Here is a 22,480-nt window from a genome sequence, read left to right as displayed (position 1 = left end):
ATATATGTATATATATATATATATATATATATGTGTGTGTATATATATATATATGTATATATATATATATATGTATATATATATATATCTGGTCTCTCCGTGCAATATATATATCTATATCTATATATATAACTGCAAGCAAACTGTAAATTTTCACATTGTGGGACCAATAATGGACTCAACTATTATTAATTATTATTAACATATTAACCAGTCAAAATATTTGTATATTTATAGTTGTTGACTTATTGAATAAAAAGCCCAAAGCTAAATAAGTTAGCAGATAACTGGTGAAATGGCAACCCAAAAAACATATTAATCAACGGAGTAATACTGTAGGCAAACAAAAATGTTATTATACGGAGGTTCAGGTGGTGACAAGCATCAGCAGACCTGTAGTTATGAACGATGAAGTCTGGATCAAGCAGGAAGTGAGTCAGAAGTAAACAATGTGGTTGATGGTGTGAACACAGACCAGGTGGAAAGGTTCTGGGGAGAGAGAGCAGCGTTGAGTTGTTGAGTGGAGACTGTGTTCGTGTTTCCTGGTGTTTGAGGACAGTATGTGTCAGCCGAAGGACCCGTGACTCACATGAACCAAAACACCCTTGGTACAATGACTTGATTAATTTGTGTCTATGTGTGTCTTTGTGTATGTGTGTGTGTGTGTAGATGTCGGGGGTGGCTGATGATAGATTAGATCTGGGACCTATGAGTCATTTCCACCTTGTTCTGCTGCTCATTCAGCTTCTGCCTCAATAATAATTAATGTTTTAACAGCTGGCTGTTATTATGATGACATGCATATCATGGAATCGCAGCTAGATGTTATATCTGTGGACAAAGGCGGCATTTCATTGTGCTCTTTAGATTTATTTATTTATTTATTTATTTTTCCAGCAGCTCTAACGCCACAGGTGCCGAATCCCGTATCAGCATAAACTGCAATTGCAAAAAAAAAAAAAAAAAAAATATATATATATATATATATATTCAGAATAGTTAAGCTGTGCTGCTCAACTGTCATGCCATGGTCTGTTTTTGGATCAAACGCAGATCCACGCAGTAGACAGGAAAGTAAATCCATTTTTTTTTAAAGCCTGACAGTTTTCCTGATAACAAGTCCATGAAATGCCTTGAAGAAATTCCAAAACAAGCCTCTGCATCAGTGCTGCCCAGATACTGCACAGGCAGTAACACAAATAGAAACCACAAATAACCAGGCTTCTTGTGTTTGTTTGCTTTTTTTTTTTTAACCTTGTGTAATTTAGATTCGGGGTTTGATTTTGATACACGACTAGACTGTGTTAAGCAACAATAACAATAATAGTTCTATGCCCAAGTTACTGGGTTAATCGTTGTATTTTCTGCTGCTCTCGACCTTCTCAGGGGTTTCTGTAATTTTTTTGTTGCATTTAAGGAGCTGTAAATAATTATCTGGCAAGGTGTTTTTTTTTTTTTTTTTATAAGACCAGGGGTCTCCAACCTTTTGTTCTCACAGAGCTACTTTAACAAAAAATAAAAATGGCTCAGAGCTACTACCTAGCTAACTAGGTTGTGTAGCATTCGTTTTCATAGCTCAGCTTTGAACGTACAGCGTCAATAAGCTTTCTTTGCCTAAATATTTACTATATGTTACTCCCCACGTATTATATTTTTATTAAAACATCACATAAGTATTATTATTATTGATGTTGTTGTTGTTCAGTCGACAGGTTCCTCCATTTTGACCGATTGAGCTGTAGTAGCTAACTTAGCTTTAGTTACATGGATATTAAATAGTAGCAAAATGATTAAAGATTGTGATATTCACTTTTTGAATCAGTATTATTATTATTTCTTTTGTTATTAGTTACATTTTTTTTATTCGGTTTTCTACTATCGAAAGATATCTATTTTATTCATGCTCCACAAGGATAGGGCAGCGGAGTGACACATTTTATGATGAGTTTGCCTTCACGTCAGGCCCTCTGCTGACAAAATGGAGCAACTTCGCTCGTCAACGTTTTGGCGGGAACCGGTTTGTGAGTGCAATAGCTCCTTTCAGACAGAAGAAGACAGAAGGGCGTGACGTGCAAACTCGTCGCCACTGACTAATCAAGATCGACGGCGGTTTTGATTGACAGCTAAACGGCAACCGAACATTTTGTTTCGGAAGGAAGTGGGACAACCGTCACAACATTTTGATTGGACAAAAATGGAAGCAGGCTTGCTGACCGACCGATTAAGTTTTTCAAATGTGTGCATTATTCACTTGCCCTTTAGCGAGCTACTTGGAATGGGGCTACGAGCTGCTGGTAGCATGCTAGCATGCTAGTGATGCGTCGGAGACCTCTCTATTAAACAATAGCGGAACAGAACACTTAAACTAAATGTCACAATTTGTCGCGGGCAATTGTTACTCTGTGATATTGATTTCGATCATCTGGTGGTGGTAAATTACTCACTCTGGTGAGTTAATGGTTAGGATAATCACCGTCTCAGGATTTGAAGCACGATTAACGCAGTTGGTGCTCAGCTGGAGATAAACCTCATCTAGATTTCCTAGAGGCATGGGAGGTCCAAGGAAGGTTGAGAAACCAAAAACTCCAGATGAGAACCAGAAGATGAACATCTGCTCAACATACGGCAACAACGTTTCAAATGATGTGCTGTGCGCAGGGTACTTCATGAAGACTCGGAGAGCCCGCAATTCCATTGCAGAAGCTCTTCTCTCTTCTCTCTCTGTGTGTGATGAAACGTTCAGTTTGCCGTGTCTGTATTGTTCCGCTACAGTACAAAGCTGTGTTTTCACTTATTAAAAAAAGCATTAGGCATTTTTTCCCAGAGTTCGGTAACCTCCTCGCAACAATTTTGGTCTGTCATCGAGTTTGTTGAGAAACCTTTGAAAATCAGCAGCTGAGAAAACAATCCCACAACAGAGAGAATGTCCTCTTAAGGAAATTAATTTGTTCGCTTATCATGTGCTCGGTCAATAATGGGGTAGAATGATGGTCTTGTTGAGATCCAAGTGTAAAGTATAAGCTTTTACACATGGTGCTGGTTTTTGGCGTATGTAAGGATGAACAAATCCGATCGTTTTAGTCTATGTGCAAACGTAAGGCACATTGGGTTGAGTTGGTCATACAGTAGCAGACATAAAGGGAAAGGCCCATGATGCCTTTGGTTGCTGGCCATGCAGCTGTCAGGCAACATGAGGGGGAAAAAGATGGCGTTAAGATGTAGCTTGTTATTAAGGACATGATTTTGGTCTAATGCAGAACTTCTGTAATTTACTTCACTACTCCCTGAAGACAAATTTAGGAAGTAATGACAAGGCTAAACCTTAGCACCAGTTATATATTGATAAATGTTCTATTCTTTAGAATTAGCAGAGTTAGCGATGAAAACCTGGGTGTCTGATCGGCTGTTTGATTTGTCTATGCTACGTCTACGTTTTAATACGTTCTTACGCGTGGGAATTTAAGTGCCAGAAAAACCTGTATCCTAACGGTTGATGTGAACATTTTCATCATATTTCGCAGTCTCTAAAATGCTCCCGTTGACGTGAAGCCACGCTTGTGTTTTGAAAACAGTCAGATTTTCCTTCCACCTATTGTTTGACCTCTGTCTCTACTTTGACACCTCTGCTCCCGACATGACAACTGTTGCCGTGGTGGTAAAGAAAACACGTGGAGAAGGAAGTCAGTCACCGCTCAGGTTGATTAGACCTTTATTGTGTAGGAAAGGGTGTGTTCGCATCAGCAAGGGGAGCTCATCCACACATACGCAGGGGTTTCCCATGTCTGCTTGGTCACAATCAGTCAGGGAATATTTTATCACTTCATCCGCTCAAGGTTAACGGCCTTTTTTTTTTTTCCTCCTATGTTCCCGTCCCGACCATTTTATTTCTTCCGTCTTTTGTGTTGTGACAACTGTGAAGTGTTTTTTTTTTTAAAGATTATATAATTATCACAGGAAAATAATGATGGGAAAATATATATATATATAAAAATAATAATCACGAGATTCATCAGTTTCAAATCCATTGTATCGCTAGTGGCTGTAGAGCATTTTTTTAACTAAAATAATTACTAATTTAATTAACATTTTGCTCACAGTGAGAATCATAACTAATCCAGCGTTTCCTCTGAGAATCTGTGACTGCAGCGATTCTGGAAGTTGACTTCATTCCGCTGTTGACTTTGTTTGTTGCAGTCATTTATCAAGCACAGATTAAAGTGTTTTGATACCAGATCACTTCAGATCAGAGGCCCAGTCAGGAAGTAGACTCCACTTTTCTGGTCTGACTGCAGGTCAGTGATTAATTGTCTGTTGTCTCATCTAGATCCCTGGGCAGCAGTCCATGCTCGGATACACACAGCTGCCATAGATTTTAAAGATTGCTTAACAAAAAAAAAAAAAAAAAAGAAAAAAATTCCTTGTAGAATTAAAGAACAGCTGCATAATCTTGAAACAACCATATCTGTTCTACACAGTTGGAGTCAGTTTAACAAGCCTGGAAAGTTCAACCAAAACTTGTCCCAAACATTAATTATAGCCCGTAAATGTCTGCCTTTGACCAAACCACAAGTTACATCTTAATAAACTAACCAGAGGATCTGACTCACACACACACAAACACACCCAGAGTCCTGAGAGAGAGCACACTGTACAAGTAATGTTCCCATATTTCTCATGTATCATTTAAAGTAACGGAGCTGCTCCCTAATTCCTCACAGTAATAATTATTTAGATAAATATCAGTGTGACAAAGATGATCACTGAGTGTTTTTCTGTTTATGTGAAATTGCATGGGACCGGTGACCTGTATTGGTTATTGCTCAAAGGCACCTAAATGAGATAACAAGTTACTATTAGATGTACCAAAGTCAAATACCAGAACATACCACAAAAAAATAAATAAAATAAAATATATGACAATAACAATGTACAATTAATAAGCAAGAAAACTAAATAAAAAAATGTAAAAATTCTCCCAGGAAAAAGTGACATTGCTTAGGGATGGCAAAATATGCAAACAATATATGGAAATTGTTTCCATATAATGCCATACAAACAGGAATGAATGGATAAGTGGTATTATGCATTTATTGGTAATTGATAGGTGAAAGGATGCAAATTTACAGTGTGTCTCAACATGTACTAACGAGAGGAGGTATTGATTTGTCAAATTATTATTACTTTTATTTGGTATTATTATTATTATTATTATTATTATTATTATTATTATTATTATTATTATTATTATTATTATTATTATTATCGTTATTATATTATTATTATTATCATCATCATTATTATTATTATTATTATTATTATTATTATTATTATTATTATTATTATTATTATTATTATTATTATTATTATTATTATTATTATTATTATTATTATTATTATTATTATTATTATTATTATTATTATTATTATTATTATTATTATTATTATTATTATTATTATTATTATTATTATTATTATTATTATTATTATTATTATTATTATTATTATTATTATTATTATTATTATTATTATTATTATTATTATTATTATTATTATTAATACTTGCCTGTGAGTTGCAACCATATACCTAATGGAGTGAGGGGGGGCTCAATTCATCTTCTTCTTCTTCTTGTTCTTCTTCTTTTTTTTTTAGTATTAGTATTGTGTAATACATCCACTCACATACAGCCTATTTGCGTGCATGCATGGTTGGCTTTAAGAGTCCTCTGGTCTGTTCGGTTATCATCACCATCTCCATCTCCACCTCTTATATATACGCCTGTGTGAACAGCTGTTCGTCCATCAAGACTCCATTTATTAGCAGCAAATATAAAAAAACCTCTAGACCAGTAGACATCGCCCTGAATCCTTTATAAACTCTAGGCACAGCAGTATAATCAGTCATTCTTTTGCAACAATACAATCAAATGTACATTTCACCTTTAGCTGAAACATGCTGACATACCCAGATGTTCCATGCATTAAAGGGCAGGGCGGCTGGAGACAAACAGCTGTAGTTGACTGACAAGCAGACGATGACTGACAGGACGGTTGACCAGAGCAGCTGGAACAGCTGACAAGCAGACGATGACTGACTGGACGGTTGACCAGAGCAGCTGGAACAGTAAGACGATAAGAAGAAAAAAAAAAAAAAACGAATCCACAAACATCAGTGTGTACCATACAAATTAGCTTAATGTGCGCTCCAATCTCTGGAAAAGTGGTTTTCAAACTATGGTACGTGTACCACTGCTGGTACAGTACTTGGGCTCTCTCTAGTGGTACAAATGAAAATGTTCTCGTTCAGTTAGGAGAGTCACGTTGTTGTTAAATAATCATGGTCATGCTCGTCGTACTCGTTGAAAAATTGATATTCTAAAAATGATTTTATTGTGTAAGATGTTTGAAAAAATCTGCTCTGGAAAACGGAAGGATGGAAACTTTGTTTTCTCCAAATAATATTGTTGGAAATATGGTAGAATAAATGAGAAGGTCCCGCAAAAGTTATTGCACCTGTTGCTATTTCATATCAGTGACTATTTTTACCCCTTTTTTTTTTTCTTCTTTCTATCCACTGACCGAGCATATTTTGACCATAAAAAGACACAAAAGGCCAAGAGGAGTCCGAAGAACCTAACACACATACACACACGGGGAGGAAAAAATGACAAGAAGAAGTTTGAAGACTTTAAAGATTTTAAAGAAACATAACCTCTAAGTGAAGTTTGCAGCAACCAAAAAGGAGAAAATATCTTTCTATCCCACACAGTTTGGGCACTAAGTGTGAAATGGAGTTTACTCTGTAAGCAGCTAAATACTCCGAAATGACTGTTTCAGAAAGTAATGAAACACGCCGTGCTAAACAACCTAACAGCTCTGTACCACAAACCACAGAACTTGGCAAGATCTGGGGATCCCCTGCAGCTGCGCTGTTGTTGTTCTTCTTCAAAGGTGAACTGAAAAAAAAAAACCCAGTATAAAATGACATAAAAAAAGCATTTTTATTTTATTGTATTTCCTCTAAATTACATTTCTCTCCCGCTCTGCCTGTGTGCATGTGTGTGTAATTTTTCGTAAATGTTCAAATGTAGGACACATTATCGGGGCCTGAGGGATCAGGTGTGGTCATTTCTGGGCTCTGCTTCGTGTGGTTTTACCAGAAAAAACAAATATTCGTTGTCACATGTTCTCATCAGATCTGGAAGTGGTTTTTTAAGTAACACGGCAACAAATAATCAAACAACTTGACAGAGATAAACTGCTGGGTTTGTCTTTTCCACAGATGTATTTGGCAGTTTTTTTATTGAATCTCTGTTGAGTTTTTTCAGATTGGGAAGAAGCAAATGAAGAGTCTGTGTTCACAGAACTGTGTTTTGTGGGGAATTACAGTATGTCTGCTTATTAATGCTAAATGCTAAAGCCTGAATATCGAAGCCACAGTTCTGACCTGTCTTAGTTGAATTGAATTGAATTCGATGGGTATTATGACGAAGAGAAGCGAACAACATCGACCATGGACTGTTAGGCCGCTTGTGTATTTAAAACAGCAGAAATGGCCCCACATATCAAATCAGCCGCCATAACAAAGAGCATAAAGTCTATTGAAGGTGGCATCATGAGCTCCTGTCCTCTACCACTGGGTCTGCAGGTCATACACCACAACAACATAGATGGATGGATGGATGGGTGGATGGGTGGATGGGTGGATGGATGGATGGATGGATGGATGGATGGATGGATGGATGGAAGGATGGATGGTTGGTTGGATGGATGGATGGGTGGATGGATGGATGGAAGGATGGAAGGATGGATGGGTGGGTGTGTGGATAGATAGATAGATAGATAGAGAGATCTTTATTAGTCCCTTGGTCTTTATTAGTACCTTTTAGCAAGTTAAGAGAATACAGGTGGTTTGACTAACCAATCAGGGTCCAGGAACGGATGAATCCATTATACATTGATTCCTATCGGGAAAATTGTTTCACGTTTTGAACATCTCGGCTCACGAACAGCCTTCAGGATCTCATTAAGTCCATAAACCTCTAGGTTCTACTGTTCTACTGTAACAAGTTTTTTGTTGCAAATTCACCAACACCAACGGGTACTCAACCCTGAGGTTCATCCAATGACTAATAAATGAAAGAGAGTGCATTTAACTAGTGACTAATGAAACAAAGACGCAGGAGAGGCGGTTGGTTCACACAAACCCTTCAGGCAGAGCAAACACTAATGGACATCAGCTGTTGTTCACCCTGACAACATTTACTGTAGGAAATTTCCCCCAAATGTTTCAGACCTGTACCGTCTGTGTCAGGTCAACTTTTTACAGCCCATAAAACTTGTCAGTGCTAACTGCAATCAATAAAAAAAAAAATAAAAAAAAATTAACCCAGAGCCAAAACTGGGTGGGTACTCTTTATATCATTTTTTTTCTCCTCTTCTGGGATACAGTGTGAGGGAGATATGTTTGTGTCGTGCCATCATTTAGTCAACACACGTCATGGTCTCCATGTGGGACCAGTCAGTTATTATAGATTAATCAGACAGAATGTGTTACAGAACTTTATTGTGCATCTGTTTCAGTGCAGTCTCCTTCACATGTCTCCATCAAATCACTAAGGCAGTCCTGGCCTCACACAGAACTGGGCCCTGTGCCAGAATATTGCAATACAACATGTACATCTACAGTACCTCCCGGTCTGTGAAGATATCCTCCCATGTTAGAGCTACATTCCTTCCTTTATCTTTGTTATGTTTGTTTTAGCTCATTCTGAGATCATAGTGCTATAATTTATTTTAATTTTTTTTTCTAAATAGAGATACTTCTCGTCACTGGTGTTTTTCCTCCTTCTGTTCTTATGGACTCATAAATCGGGGGTCCCCTGACTCTTCCCCTTTATAAGTTATGCACTTTTCTGTATGACGTGTGAACTCAACAGCTTCAGGGTCAGACAAAGGTCAGCCTCTCAGCCCCACTCTCCTCTGTTTTTGTCACTTTTACAACTCTTTTTTATTTTCCTCATCTCGGGCCTTTTTTTTTTCCCAACACCACTTTGAGGTCTTTCGTTTCCTGTTTACCTCAATAGTCACATCTTCTGTCTTTTGTTTACTTGTCTGTACTTCCTGCTCATTTTTTCTTAGCTTCCTTTTAAATTGAAGTAACAATTGAAGGAATGAGATTTTGAGATTTTGTGTGGTGTGACCTGCTTTTGTCCACTTATTGTCAGATGCATGTAAGACTTGTTTGAGACCCCGCTGTCCACAGGAGGTCAAAATCAAATCATAAAATTTGTGTGAAAATCCGAGTCCCTCCAGATGTTGGTCTGTCCGACGTTAGACGTTCTCCTCTTACACTGACGACAGCGTTTGTGTTGTGCAAGCTGGTCTACCAGGAGCTGACCAGCAGACCTGACCACACGGAGGCAGAAGAATTAAAACAGATTTAAAAATAATCCAGCCTGTGATGACATTAGAATATTTTTGTTAAATCAAAAATATTTTTAGAGAAAAGATGGAAGTCAGATCACAACTGACATGCAGTCAGAAAAAAAACAAAAACAAACATCAGATGCCATAGTCTTTCACAGTTGTTTTAAAAATATTGAATTTTATATAGAACGTCAACTCATCTTTGAAAGAACTTCTGGATACCAAACAAATTTAAAATAATTGTTGGGTGACTCACCTGAGGAAGCGCCTTTCGTCTTTTACTCGCTGGTGTTTGAGTGTGACGCTGTGGCTCCAGTTGTCCATCAGTGCTTCAGTGACGTCCCGTCTCTTCTCAAAACGACTAACGCAGTCCAGGATCAGCCTGTTGGAAAAACCACATTTCGATAGACCTCGCATGAGACTGTAACTCTATACATTAATCCTGCTTCCACCCTTCCTTCCTAAACTCACTCGGTTTTGTTGAGTTTCAGCATCTGCTGTTCTTTTTCCACCTCTGCCTGACGGTTGTTCATTTCCTCCATTTTTCTCTCGGTAGCAGCACAGAAATTCACTTGGAAGAGCTGCAAATAAAAGGAAAAAAGGTGAATTCCACATGGTCGTAAAACGATTCTTTAAAAAGTCAACGGCTGTTCGTCGACCTTCTGTGCCCTCTCTCTGCCCTCGGCGATGTTGACTGGAGTCTCACAGCGGTTGATCACAAAGGTGTTGGTGAAGAACTCCGGGGTTTCCACGTCTTTCTTGCCCTCGACCTACGGAAGAGAAATCCTACGTTTAATGAGTTCATAGACCATATGGAAAATGGGTTACACTAATTCTCAAACTATGGCACTTGTGCCCCTAGTGGCACAACAGAGAAAAATTTGGTGTTATGTAGCGCAGTTGACTTGGTTTACGGCGTCCTCCACCTGCGGCGTTTTGTGGTTACGTCGCCATTTCTCGGACAAATGCTTCGTCAGGCGGTGCTATATGTGGACGACGGCTTTGTTTACGTTTGTCATTTGTACGCCATACATCGGATACTACATTCGCTTTCCTCTGTTTGCGTAAGTCCAAAGGGTAAGTCAGACTTTTTTAATGTTTTTATGTCCTAGAATCCTAGATCATGGCGTTACCGCTATGTTAGCGTAGCTGAGTAACACAGGCACTGATGTACAGTATGTGAGTTCAGACTTACTTAATAAAAAAAATATTATATAAGAATTAACTATTTTAATTTCTCAAGGATTTTATTTCTAAATATATATAAATTATGTATGTATTATTAGGATTATATTAGATGATTTAAATATTTGTGTATAATTTGTATACTTTTTTACACTGAAATAGATACCGTGACTGTATTTACAGTCAGAACTGAACTTAAACAAACAAACAAAAATATTGAACTAAAGCGAGGAATTACTCATTCCCTGCAGAGCAAGATTTTTACAAAATGACTATACACATAACAGGTGAAAAACTAATTCAGTAAATAATCTGCAATGTCTCGGCACATTTACAAAATACATTTTGTGATAGAAATGAACACTGACTGAATGTAGTTTTTTTTTTTTCTTTTTTCTTTCCTGTATGCACTCATACAGTTGATGGACAGGAAGGGTGGTATACACGCTGCTGCTTTCCTCTGACTTCTGCCCTTCCCCATCCTGAGCAGAACAACAGCATATTTGGAATTTTTTGATCTCATGTTAATGTTGGATTTCTGCAAAAGTCAGCAACTTCAGTGGTTTCCTTTTCTCATTCCTCATAAATTGACATCTGCCAATGTCATCAGAATTACACTTGTACATATATAACATATATATATATATAAAGAGCAAATGAATCAGATACATCTCATATTTTGTTAATTCATTCATTGGGTTATTTTCAATTAAACGAGATTCCATTTTATTTGATTACCTGTCTGTCCAACGCACTTCTGTAACGTCTCGTTTTGGCCTGTTTCTCTTGGAGTTGCCGAGCTTTACGGGAAGCTATCCTATAACACACGCACACACACACACACACATTAGTTTGAGTTGCAAAATTAAAACGCCTTCTCATTGCTACTCTCGGCGACTCACTCCTGGACCAGCTGAACCTGGTCTCGATGCTCCATCAGAAAACGACTCTGCTCCTCCTCAACATCTCTGGATTGTCTCCTCTCTATCTGACTCTGCAGATCTTTCATGTAGCTTTGCTGCTTGATCCTTTTGGCAGGAGTGAGGGGCCGGGAAGAGAAAATGAACGAAGTCTAAACGGTCGAGAGAAGATGCTGAACATTAACCAAACTCAATCTTCACATAAAAACAGAGGCACAGATCGCTAAGAGGTGAGCTAAAACTAAAAAACTAAAATTTGGCCTCTAAGTATGTTTGAAGTTAAATTCTGAGACAATCTGATGTTCAGGTTTTTTTTTTTTTCCGTAATGAATACACACTGTACTTTCCAAATATACGTTTTATGTCCACTCACATTGTACAGAGGACAGTCCCTCTCCTTCTTCTCTGACATCTGCAGGTTGTATAGAGCGACCTGCTTTGCATGTTGACGCTGCTTCTCCAGTTTGGTCTGTCGGAGAAACATGCAGAAAATGTGCATCACGTTTTACTTTTTCACTGAGGGCTTGGGTTCTGTGAGAGATTCTTGGACCGTCATGAAAACATTGGATTATATTATTACTTAGAATATAATGACATGCAACACGCAACGGTTGCACAAACCCGTTCTTCCTCCATGCGCTGCTTGTCTCTCTGTAGCTCTCTGTGCCGTAGGAGCTTTTCCTGAGCTTTCTCCTCGGCCTCCTGCTGATCCCTGGTATAGACTGGAACGTTTCTTCTTTCCCTCTGCAGACACAGGTAGCACAGCTCCTGCAAGGACAAGGCTACACAATCAGTCATCGATGTATATTTATCCAAGGTCAATACATACATACTGAACATACAAATTATATTCGGAATTATATTCTGATTGTGATTATAAATTTGAATTTGATGGCAGCTTTTTTTTTTTTAACATTTACCGATGAAAAGTCCAAATAGCAGCTGTCAATCATGTGATGATGGGTTAGGGTTAGGGTCCCTAAGGAGAAATATAGGGTTGTGTTTTTTTTTTTTAGATAGTCACCTGTCCAGCAGGTTCATGATCCGAGCAGGGAACAGCTGCACATGGTTTCTCCACTTTGGGAACGCCCTGTAATGGATGGACAACAGAGTTGGACCTGGACGAAGAAAGAGACACAAGAGCAGTGGAAAATAAAATGTATGATTTTTTTTTGGATTGGATGTATATATATATGATACATTAGCCTGTGTCTTGAGTCATATTTCGGGGCGCGGTACCTGTTGTAACTGAGTAAAGAAATCAATTTTAAGGTGATTTTAGGTGCGATTCGAATTTCTAGAGGTGATCCGTTGTCATGGACACCAAGTGTCCTCAAGGCGTTACTGTCAAGGTCTGCATTTCAGGTATAAGGGGGGCAAAGCCCAGAGGGGGGAGGTTGTTTGTGAGTGCCTTATGTCAGTCAGCTAAGGTGACAGTGAATATCAGTTATCACCCGCAGGGGAAAGGGTCACCTTGGGTTTGTACAAGTATTGGACCGTCAACCATCACCTTCTGCCCTAATGTCAAAGAAGTGCCGGCCATTTTAATTGTCTTGAAGTGTGTATGTGTGCGTGTCTCGTTCTGTACTGGCGTGTGTGTTTGTGTGTCTCTCAGTTTGTGTGTTCCTGTGTGAGGGACACTGAAGGAAGGTGATGACATACGAGAAATCCGTCCCACAGGGAGTTTGTGCATCATTGATGGAGAAGGAAGTCTCCTGAGGGCAGTAACAATATAAGACCACCGGTGTGTGTGTTTGTGTGTGTGTGGAGGGGGAGGGTCCATGTGTGTCTGTGTGTGTCTGTGTAGTACTTGTTTATATCTTCTTTGGGAGATTTTGCAGTCAGTTCCTCAAAAGGGCGAATAGTTTTTATCTTGATGGGTTGATGGGATTGACACTCCAACTGTTGGACTTCTGTAAAAATGACACAACATAACTGCCATTAGCCTACGTGAACAAACACGTACGACACATTAAAGTGTTCATTTTACACACCGTTCATGACCCTAGATGAACTCATGTCTTTACTTATGAAAACTCAAATCAAAATGTTTCCCTGTTCAGACAATCGAACGTCCTGATGCCTCACTCTAATCTTACAGAAGTGGTTTTTTTTTTTTCTTTAATTATTTAAGTTTCTGCCAAGCCTCTGCCCTTCTTGTTAGCTTTTGTGCAAAAGACTCTTTCACCTCCTGCATTCCTGTGGTCTGAGGCTGGTGACAAGCTCTGTTCATCTTGATCACTGTCTTTGTTCTGTGGCTGTGGAGAGCAGACAGTTGGCAGACTGACAGGACTGGCACTGTGGACCCTCTGAAGCCTGGACGGTGCAGCGGACAGTAAAGAGACACTGCTGCCAGGTCTCTGGAGGGACTGCACAAAAACCAAAAAACCTTTTAAATGCAATACTGTACGCGTAACATCACAGTTCAATTCAATAGGCACATGCCATTACGGCGTGTCACATATACTGTACGTACGTTATGAAATGCTAAGAGCATCTTCCCACTTGCGTCAATGGCCTTAATGAAGTCATTGCTGAATTTCATTCTGACCTGTAATGAAACCAAAACACAATAGGTTTGACACTCAATTTGGCCGTCAACAATCTGACTGTACTATGAAAGGATCAAGCCACCAAACTACCTTGTTGTTGGTAAAGTACAGAACTCCAATTCCCCTGAATGTGACAGATATGTTTTGTTCAGACGCCAAAGCTCTGAACAGGAGCAGCAGTGTTTCACGAACACAGCCTTCAACTATACCTCGACTGAACGGGGTCTCTTGTGACACCGCAGCAAAGTTTAACTGCACCACCGGCAACAGTGATACTGAAAGACAGCAAAGAAATCCCATTATTTTCCAATGTATTTATTTATTTTTTGCTGATGTGCATTTGAATTTAAGATAGAAATATGAAAAAAAATCATGTCTATGTAGAGGGTTGGAATACTCAGGATGGAAATGGTAGGGAAATGTAAGAACCATCGCAGAAATTAGATAAGAGAAAACGAACACTCTTAATATTTAAAAAAAAAATATTTTTCATTTATTATCATTCATTTATTATCATTCTGTTTGTAATCACTACGTTGCTAGGCCATGCTAGGCCACTAGGTGGCGCATCGCATTTGTGGTATAACGGGATTTACACAAACAGGAAGAATAAATCCTGCGGCCCTGACGATAACGTCAGCTAAACGTGTATCTCTATGAGGGAACGTCAAGGATATTATTCAGAATTACTTCTCACGCATACTGCTGAAATGCGCTAATTCTCACCCCAGGTCAGTAAATATACACTCAGTCATGTGTACATACTATATGTTATGAGTTTAATATGTGACTAAGTAATTAGCTGTGTACATACGGGATGAAGTACCCGGTTTTCGAGAGAGGCTTGATGGTAATTGGGTGTGAAGTGTATGCTAAGTAGCTAATGGTTGATGGTAATAGTAGTGAGTGAAGGAAATTGACGCACTAAATGTATACTGGAGTTTATTAATTAATGTGTTTTATACAATGTGTAATTAATCTGTGGGTTTTTTTGTATACAATTTTATTTATTTTTTATTATTGCCAAAACCAGGAAAACAAGGGAGGCGACATCTTTACCATGATGTTGGACACAATAACGTTTAGTAGACCATGATGTGAAAGTATGCCTTGTTCGTTCAGAAGCAGTAACCTTTATTGAAAGTATGTCTTGTTCGTTCAGAAGCAGTAACCTTTATCGAGTTTCCCTTTGTTGCCTGACAACGTCAGTAATTACAATCAGCTACGACGTATTGTGACACATTCTTTCCTCTTTCTTAACTTTATGACAGGCATGTCCAAGGTCATGCCTGGGGGCCAACTCTGGTACCGAAATGCATTTCATGTGGAATACGACATCTTACAAACAGTACCGTTTTGTTCCCTTGGCATTTTGATTATTTATTACATTTGAGTCACTTCCTACCAAGCATTAGGTAATCTTTCAGTTCCTTTTCTAGTGTTTTCTAGTAAGTGCTAAGCAGTGGTGTAATTTCTTCCCAACTGTAAAGTTCATCCAAGTTTGATTTTTGCCTCCTGCCTTATTGTTTGTTTTATAATATTCTGGTGGAAAGCCATTTGTGTGAATAATGTTCAATGATAGTCCTAATTATTACAGCAGTGAGTTGGATTTAAGGTTTTTTCCCACCATTGAGTATAGACTGGCATCCCTGTTAGCATCCCTGTTAACATGCAAGTCTATATGGTTGTCAGCTATAGCCTTTTATTATTATTATTACTATTATAACTATATACTTTCTATTCTAAATCAATTGGTCTCAACTATATTTTATAAAGTATATTCTCTAAACCCAGTTTCAATAAATACATTATTAAAATATTCACCGCTATGATATAGAAATCTAAATGATGTGTTCACCTGCAGTCAGCGGTCTGCTCTGCTTCACACCCAGGCTCTGTAATAGTTTTCCAGCCAGGATGAAGACCGGTCGATGTATCATCATGAACCGGTTTCCTAAATCCAGTTTCTGTTGAGAAAAGTTGAACGTCCCAAGTCCTGCCAGGTGGACCCCCTGTTAGAAGAAACCTGTAGTGAGTGGCTAGAGCGGCTTATAGTGAAAAGCAATGTACATTGTCAGATATGTAAATAGACACTGGGGATTTAAGATGGAGGGGTTAGGGTAGGGCATATACTGTTCATAGGTAGAAATCAAATTGGAAGGATAAGTAGGTACAATAGGTACTTAGAGAGGTTAGGGTTAGGGTCAAAAATAAAACCTACCTTGTGTGAAGTCATCTGGCGTTCAATAAAGGCAGACACTTCAGTCCAGATGGAACTGATATCTTATAGTAAAAATGAGACATGGTGAGGTTTTTAATGTAGTTTTGGATGATGAATTAAAAATAATGATAATAAAAAATCTTACCACTGTTAGACAGCTTGGACAGGGTCGGTAGATTCTTTGTGTTGGCTTCTGACACCAGCCTCAGAAGGTCAGTCATGTCTCTGGCAGTGATGTCAACATCAAAAAGGACCAGTGTGTGTGTGTGTGTGTATTCCGGCCACTCTGAGAACTGAAACCCTCACACAAGTATACACTACTGCGAGACGCTTCTCGGAGTCCACTGTTGCCACGGGTCCAGCCCCGTGTTTCCAACACTGAAGAAAACAAAAGAGCTTTGACCAGTTCAGGTTTCAACTTACATTTGTCAACAACAGTAACTTAGAAAAATCTGATTCAAAATATCTGACATTCAGTGTTGTGCTAGGTTGCATTGTACTAAGTAAAAGCTACTAAGTTACAGGTCAGGCTTCATTTCAGTTAAGTAAAAATGAAATAATATTTAGTTATTAAGCAAAGTCTGTTTTAATTTAGCAACATATTTCACTTTCGCTTTGCTGCTCATAACATATGACCAAATAAACTGCAAAATCAAAAACAAACAAAAGAAACATTGTGTGGGTTGAGTGACCAGTACTGACATTCAGACATCGGTCAAAGTAATCAAGAAATGGGGTCAAGGTTGTGTTGAGTCCAAAAGTAATTGTGAGTCTAATCCAGTTTTGAAGTTTGAGTCACATTGTTTCTTGTTCAATTCACAGGCAATCGAGTTCAACAGTGGTGTTAAACACTTATGGTAAATAATCAGAAAAATCGATCATTTCTATTAGTCCTGTATATGTTATGTGTATGTATTGTTTTTTTTTACATGAAAATAACAATTATGAAGCACTTTGGGATTTTTGCTTATTAAAGTGAAAATATAAATATGTTGGAAAGAACTAAGTTTCTGTGGCATAAAAAAAGGCAAACGATGTTTTTCTGCCATCTGCTGGTAAAAAAGCAAAACATCCAGATATACTGAAGATAGAGTTTTGAATTTTTATTTTTGCTTTTTGAGCTAGATAGATAGGATTACTTGTGTATTTTACATTGTTATTATTATTAGTTCAAATTTGAAATAATGTAATATTAATTAACAATTAATATTAGTAATATTTCCATTTTTCTCTGCAGTGGAATCGGACAGTTTTAGTACGTTTATGAATGAAATATTTGCAAAATTCAATGATGACACGATGATGAAGTTGATGATTATCTCTCTTTCTACTCCTACACTGTTCCTGTTTCTGTGACAATAATGCGAGAAACCACATAAAGGAAAGTCTCAGTTGTTGAGCGCGTTCCCTCTGCTGTAGACTCCGATCATGATGCTGAAAACGGTTGCTCTGTTTGCGCTGCTTTTTCTCTCCACACTAAATCCAAGTAAGTCAATCAATTCGGTCGTGGGCTCTGGACGTGAATCTGCACTGCATTTGTGTACCGTCAGCTTCTGTTGTTTTGAACCGTGACGGATTTTACACTCCACCCAGGGCAGGAGATTTGGGTAGAGTGGTCATATAGAAAGGAAAAAGTTGGTTGGTTATAAAACCTCAAACATTTTTATATTGAGAAAAGCTATTTTATTTTATTTTGTCAGCTTGGTCAACAGGTCGTCTGTTTTAGCTTATTTAGTTATGTGATGGTTTTAAACAATGTCCGAAACAGTCTTGCAGAAACAGTAGACTGTGTATACAAACTGGACGCTCAGTGTCCAGTGAGGTGAAATGCATCAATTTTAGTTTAGTTCTTTATTGTGAAAACACCATTTCTCTTTGCAAATTGTGTCCTTTAGAACACATGGTGTTATTTCTGCTACTTTGTAAAACAAGTATAATGTGTTTGATTATGCATACACATGTTGTATTGTCACAGTGACACATACTGTAGAATGTTGCGCTGTAAGTCTCTGGTTCATGCTGCGTAGCATACGGATTTTTATACCCACAGGTTAACATTCAAATCAAATGATCTTGTTTTCTTTCCTTCGTGCTCGCTGTTGAAGTGGGTAGTGAGTAAATGAGGAGAAAACCACAGTGTTGAGTGTCTGTAAACCTATAAAAACTGACATTTCTGAAACATTTCCTGTTTCTCTCTGTTTGCATGTAATTCGTTTGAATGCACTACCATGGATTTTCTTCCCTGCCCACACGAACCGTTAAAGAGAAGTCACTGGTTGTAGGCTGCATGAGCGTCGGATGTGGTTTAGAACGTATGCTGTGCTTTTTCACACCTTGAGATAAAAACAAAAGAAAATACATAAGCGAATTATCAGGGGTTGTTGAAAGTCTACAGTTTGTACAAGAAATGCTGCTGCATACACTGTGATGTGAGACAGGGAGAGGAAGCACAGTAAAAAACATCAACATTTCAATTTTGTGCCTCATTTTTTACTATATTCTATTAATAAGTCAGTCTTAATAAATTATTTATTATACTTCATATATTTAAATGTACACGTTATTATATTAATAATTAAAACCTGTGTTGTATCAGTAAGCATTATATTATTGTTCATTATGTCTGACAAATTTACCGAAGTCTGCTCCTCCGTCCTCCACAGCGCCGTGTCATCCGCGGCCCAAGAACGTGTGTGTGAGGGCAGGAGAGATGGTGGCGCTCCAGTGTCCACGCAGCATCGACTCTAATACCGAAGTCAGACTGATCTGGAGCAGGGCTACCGACCAGGACAGGGTTCTAACCAACATGACGGCAGATGAGCAGCAGCAGAGGAGCATGTCGGTCCACAGAGGAAGTCTTGTTATCCTCAGTGCATCTGTGGAGCATGAGGGCAAATACTCCTGCACCGTGGGGTAAAGAACCACTGCCTTAAATCTTCAAATCTGTCGATTGGCACATGATGAATTGGACAACGACTCAGTCGTTTAAATGTCTTGGCAGGAATGGCAGCAGTGAGTTCGTAGTGACGGTGAACTCTGCTGCGTCCAGACGGTGTGAGGACAAACAGAATTATTCTCAGACATGTTTCACGCAGCAGTCCTGCAAATTAAACTGTCCTGATGTGAATGTACCTGTTGTGCACAGTCCTAACATCACCAGCAATGGCATTCAATGGTATAAGGTAACTCTACTTTTTGGGGATTTTTTTTATGAATATTTTTTACACATTGTAGTGTATATTTATATAGAGTATATTTGTCCATTCATCAGGTTGGAGAATCACTACAGAAGGACAATTACTTCCCAACTGTTGAAAAGCAAAACAGCGGTCTTTACACGTGCGTCAGATCTTACCAGTACCAGGGTCAGAAATATAACATGACCTTTACCGTCATACTTGATGTCCAACCAAAGAGTAAGTAAAAGCAAACTCCATTTATGACACGATCAGGTTAAACACTTTCAATAATGTCAAAAAACAAAACACACGTTTTTCAACTTTAGAAGCGGAGAAAACAGCTGCGATTATTTCACCGCGTGACGACGACGTGATTCACGTAGAATTAGGTGAGTTGTAAACAGACAGTTGTCTATTGGTCATGCTTTATTAAAAAAACAAAAAAAAAAAACGGTTTGAAGACTTGCGTTGTGGTTTTCAGGGTCCACGGTGGTGATTGACTGTACAGCCGTGACCTACTCAGAATTTGACGATGTATCTTGGCTGATCGGAGAGTTCACTGTGGATCAAGATTCCAACTTACCAGTTTTCTTCAACAGCACAAGGTCAAAAGAATCTACCAAAGCTGATTCCTGCTAACGTACTTGGGGTTTTCATTAAGATGTTCGGGAGAGATGGTGGATATGGTGGACAAAGATCCAGTCTATAGGACGTCTTTCGAAATAAACTCCCATTTTTCACTCTTTCTCAGGAAAATCGAAGGCGATGAAATTCAGACCACAGCGTCTCTCGTCTTCCGGAAAATATCAGAAGATGATTTATCAAAGAATTACACCTGTAAACTGGCGGCTGTTTATCAAAGCTCAGACTTTGTCACAATCCATCTCCGAAATGGTAAATAGTATTTACCTGATTACCTGATTTCTGTTAATCCTAATATTAATTATTATTTAAAGATAAATTATATTGTATGTTTTTTTTTTTCCCGCAGCTCATCCTCAATATTTACTGTTGTGTCTCTGCACCGTCTGCATTGTGGCAGCACTGACTGCGGCGGTGATTGTTTACGTCCGGTTCAAAATCGACATTGTCCTGTTCCTCAGGGACACCCTTGGCTGCCACGCAAAAATCTCAGGTGAGGATTCTGTTAAAGTGGAAGTGATTTATTGCAAGTGACAATAAATCTCGGCATCATTCATTGTCGAGTCACGTTTTGGTCGAAAGCTCCGGCTGAAAGAGATGCTGTGGTTTTGTCGTCTGATCGTCAGATGATAAAAGATACGATGCCTTCGTGATGGGTTATAAAAGCCACGCAGACTCAGGACTGAGTGCTGAGGACAGGAGGTGGCTGGAAAATGTTTTAGAAGAAAAGTTCGGTTACAGACTCTGCCTGGTTGAACGAGACATCCAGCCAGGAGAAGGTAATTCAGGAAACAACAACTTACACAACATACACAGATGCATGTCTAAATGGATTTGTGGTTGATTGCAGCTCTAGCCAATGCAGTTCTGGACTGCATCGAGGAGAGCCGGGCCGTGGTTTTGATCCCCAGCTCTTCAGATCCAGGTCTGGGGTCTGGTTTGCTGACTGCCATCCATGAAGCTCTCGTGGAGAGGCAGACTCGTCTGATTTTCATTGAGAGTGAGATGGGAGAAGGTTCAGCTGCAGGTTCTTTAGCTGAGGCCTTACAGCTCCTCAGTGAGACGGGGAAGTGCGTCACCTGGAGAGGCAGAGGAGCCACGGCTTCATCCTCCTTCTGGAAACATCTACGGTTTTACCTGCTGCCTTCACAGAGACCTCGCAAAGGGAGGTTTTTGTCACAGACATCGTACAACCAGGGTTTAATTTGAGCCAGAGGCTGTAAGAACAGTATTATTAGTCTGTGTAATGATGGAAAAAAAAAAACCCAGAACCACCCGCCCACTACACACTGCATATGATTAAGGCTCCTGATGTTTAAGCTGCACCTAAAAAAAGGTTCCATTGGCTGTAAATGACAAGTTCTTGATGATAATTATTTAAGATATAACATCATTTATTCATAGTATTTAAATTACGTACATTCTGATTTAGCTTACGATAAGGAATTCCAAGGCATCGACAAACGTAGTTCTCAGAGAGTACAATTAAAATAAGTTGGTCTTAACACTCCAGGATCATTTTTACCTTTGTTCTCATCAAGAAACCGCTATAATTGGCTGCTAATTCCTAACATCCCTTAATGAAAAGACAAAGACTGACGATGCAGTTGAGCAGAGCCTGTTACCACCCCACCCCCACCCCCCTCAACCACACACACACATTCCACCGACACATTTTTCTGCTGTAAAATCAAAAGATGTAATGAAAATGAGTCTGATGGTTTAAATAGTTTATGAATGTTTTTTGTTTGTATGAGGGGGTGGATAAGTTTCATCGTTTCCTTCCAGTTATTGTTATTAAACTGTCCTTCCACTCGTGGGATTATCTCTTCTATTACTGTCTCTGTGTGCACTCTGTTGCTATGTACAGTAAAATATGTACAGTACGGGTAGTGTTATAGCGAAAGAAATAATAAGTGAAGAGGTTTGTACTCTTGAGTCTCTCTTAATAGACACTACTTCAAGTTCCTTACTACTTGCAATATTTTTAAGGACCGTACACCTGTATATGTCACTATTATCAAGTGTTAATATTTAGCTATTTAGGAAATTTCAAAAACCAAATGACATCACACACATGAGCAGCACTCCTCTTTTTTCTTATATTTTTATTTATTTATTTTTTTGCTTGATATGGTCAGCAAATGGCGCGGTTACGTTGCTAAGTACAGAAGACGCAGAGCAGAAAGGGACAATGAGGGCAGAAATGAAATGTGGGAAAGAAAAAGCCTGACAGAGATATTGTGAGGAGGCAGAGGAGGAGTGGGGGAGTAATGTAGACCCTTGTGTGTCCTTCTTCACCGCCGGGGCCCACCCCACCCCCCTCCTCCTCCCTCCTCCTCCCCCCCCCCCCCC

The 22,480-nt window shown here is 38.9% G+C and overlaps 2 protein-coding genes across 7 annotated transcripts; one reads left to right on the top strand and one right to left on the bottom strand.

Annotated features, from left to right (window-relative positions):
• Nucleotides 1-8,546: 8,546 nt before the first annotated feature.
• Nucleotides 8,547-16,907, bottom strand: LOC103378688 (coiled-coil domain-containing protein 81). The gene is made up of 16 exons (XM_025055828.1): nt 16,450-16,907; nt 16,305-16,366; nt 15,942-16,095; nt 14,174-14,358; nt 14,008-14,082; nt 13,720-13,900; nt 13,342-13,444; nt 12,556-12,649; nt 12,153-12,299; nt 11,905-12,000; nt 11,514-11,683; nt 11,350-11,428; nt 10,086-10,196; nt 9,898-10,007; nt 9,683-9,808; nt 8,547-9,405 (listed from the first exon to the last, which is right to left on the bottom strand). Exons 1-16 carry the CDS (start codon nt 16,523-16,525, stop codon nt 9,273-9,275), a joined length of 1,902 nt encoding a protein of 633 aa, XP_024911596.1. The 5' UTR covers nt 16,526-16,907; the 3' UTR covers nt 8,547-9,272.
• On the top strand, nt 14,666-21,959 carry LOC103378671 (interleukin-18 receptor 1-like). 6 transcript variants are annotated; one of them, XM_025055832.1, is made up of 11 exons: nt 14,679-14,814; nt 17,127-17,161; nt 18,968-19,220; nt 19,300-19,486; nt 19,576-19,720; nt 19,810-19,872; nt 19,965-20,088; nt 20,235-20,377; nt 20,475-20,618; nt 20,752-20,904; nt 20,976-21,959. In XM_025055832.1, the coding sequence occupies exons 3-11, from the start codon at nt 19,015-19,017 to the stop codon at nt 21,332-21,334; spliced, it is 1,524 nt and encodes a 507-aa protein (XP_024911600.1). In that variant the 5' UTR covers nt 14,679-14,814; nt 17,127-17,161; nt 18,968-19,014; the 3' UTR covers nt 21,335-21,959. The 6 variants fall into 6 exon arrangements, with proteins under 6 accessions (XP_024911599.1, XP_024911600.1, XP_016887838.1 ...); XM_025055829.1 differs by lacking the exons at nt 14,679-14,814; nt 17,127-17,161 and adding exons at nt 17,696-17,790; nt 18,569-18,616; XM_008309954.3 differs by lacking the exons at nt 14,679-14,814; nt 17,127-17,161 and adding exons at nt 17,698-17,790; nt 18,569-18,616 and having other exon boundaries at nt 18,968-19,217; nt 19,306-19,486.
• The last annotated feature ends 521 nt before the right edge of the window (nt 21,960-22,480 follow it).

Source organism: Cynoglossus semilaevis, chromosome 5, assembly GCF_000523025.1.
Source record: "Cynoglossus semilaevis isolate Cse_v1.0 chromosome 5, Cse_v1.0, whole genome shotgun sequence".
In the NCBI taxonomy this organism is placed as follows: domain Eukaryota; kingdom Metazoa; phylum Chordata; class Actinopteri; order Pleuronectiformes; family Cynoglossidae; genus Cynoglossus; species Cynoglossus semilaevis.
This window is presented reverse-complemented; position numbering and strand designations above follow the sequence as displayed.